General features: G+C 52.9%; 1 protein-coding gene across 1 annotated transcript in view; it reads left to right on the forward strand.

Moving 5' to 3' along the window:
* Window positions 1–986, forward strand: part of LOC130585677 (nidogen-2-like) — a 16,975-nt gene that overhangs the window by 8,603 nt on the left and 7,386 nt on the right. The window contains exon 7 of the mRNA XM_057386280.1: window positions 287–466. Coding sequence (XP_057242263.1) covers window positions 287–466 — 180 coding nt within the window. The remainder of the gene's footprint in view (window positions 1–286; window positions 467–986) is intronic.

Genomic DNA, 986 nt, shown 5'->3' on the forward strand with positions numbered 1-986 from the left:
CCCCCGGGTGCCAATCTGGGGTGCCGGCCCCCAGTGGGGTGGCACCATCTCCCAAAGCTGCGGGAATTTTGYTTTGCCCAAAATCAGCCAAAAGAGAGGGGTTTTCCATGCAGTTTGAGCTGTAGCTCTGCTGGCATGGCGGGGGTGGCACTGGGTGGCACAGCCGTGGTTCCCTGTAGGGGACAAAGGTTCTGTGGCACAGCGAGGATGCCTGCACTGGGTATAAATGGGAATGGCCACTCCCAGATCTCTTTTTTTCCCCTCTAACATCCCTCTGTGCCCACAGACGATGCTGAGAACCCCGGGGTGAACCCGTGCCACGATGGCAGCCACACGTGTGAGGCACCGGCGCGCTGCCAGCCCGGCGTGGGCACCGAGTACACGTGCGAGTGCACGGCCGGCTACCGCCCGGATGGACAGGGCTGCCGAGGTCAGCGGGGCTGGGGATGGGCACTGGAGGGATCTGGTGGGTCTGTGCCCCCTGTCAGGTGGCCCCTGACATTTGGGATCCAGGGAGCTTCACCAAGAGTGTGGATGAACATGAGGGAAACTGAGGCAGGGTGTTGGGGGAGTGCTCCAGGGGCAAACAAAAAAAGAGGAAAAAAGAAAAGAGAGGCAGAAAAGAAGCAAAACCACTGGAAAAATAATCTCAGCACTTCATAAATCCAGCCATCTTCATTGCTGCTTTCCTGTCATGCCAAAGTTCACGTTCGCAAATTTATTTTCCAAATCTGGAGTTCCTTTCCACAAAAAGCTGCCCGGTGCCAGTGARTTGCACTGCACAGCGATGCTGGCGAGGAATTCAAGGATTCTGCCTTTCTTTTAATAAGGAACAGGTCTCCTTCTCCTAAGATCCCGGGTTAGGTGATCAATCTGAGCTCTGTAGTTTTAAATCATAAATGGTCCCAAATATTGGTGTGCATTGAACGAATGCTTCTTTATCCAAACAACACACCAAAAATTAACTTGCTTTTTTTTTTTTTTTT

The sequence above is a fragment of the Malurus melanocephalus genome, unplaced genomic scaffold (genome assembly GCF_030028575.1).
Source record: "Malurus melanocephalus ecotype Western Australia unplaced genomic scaffold, MMel_1.1 scaffold_948, whole genome shotgun sequence".
Taxonomy (NCBI): domain Eukaryota; kingdom Metazoa; phylum Chordata; class Aves; order Passeriformes; family Maluridae; genus Malurus; species Malurus melanocephalus.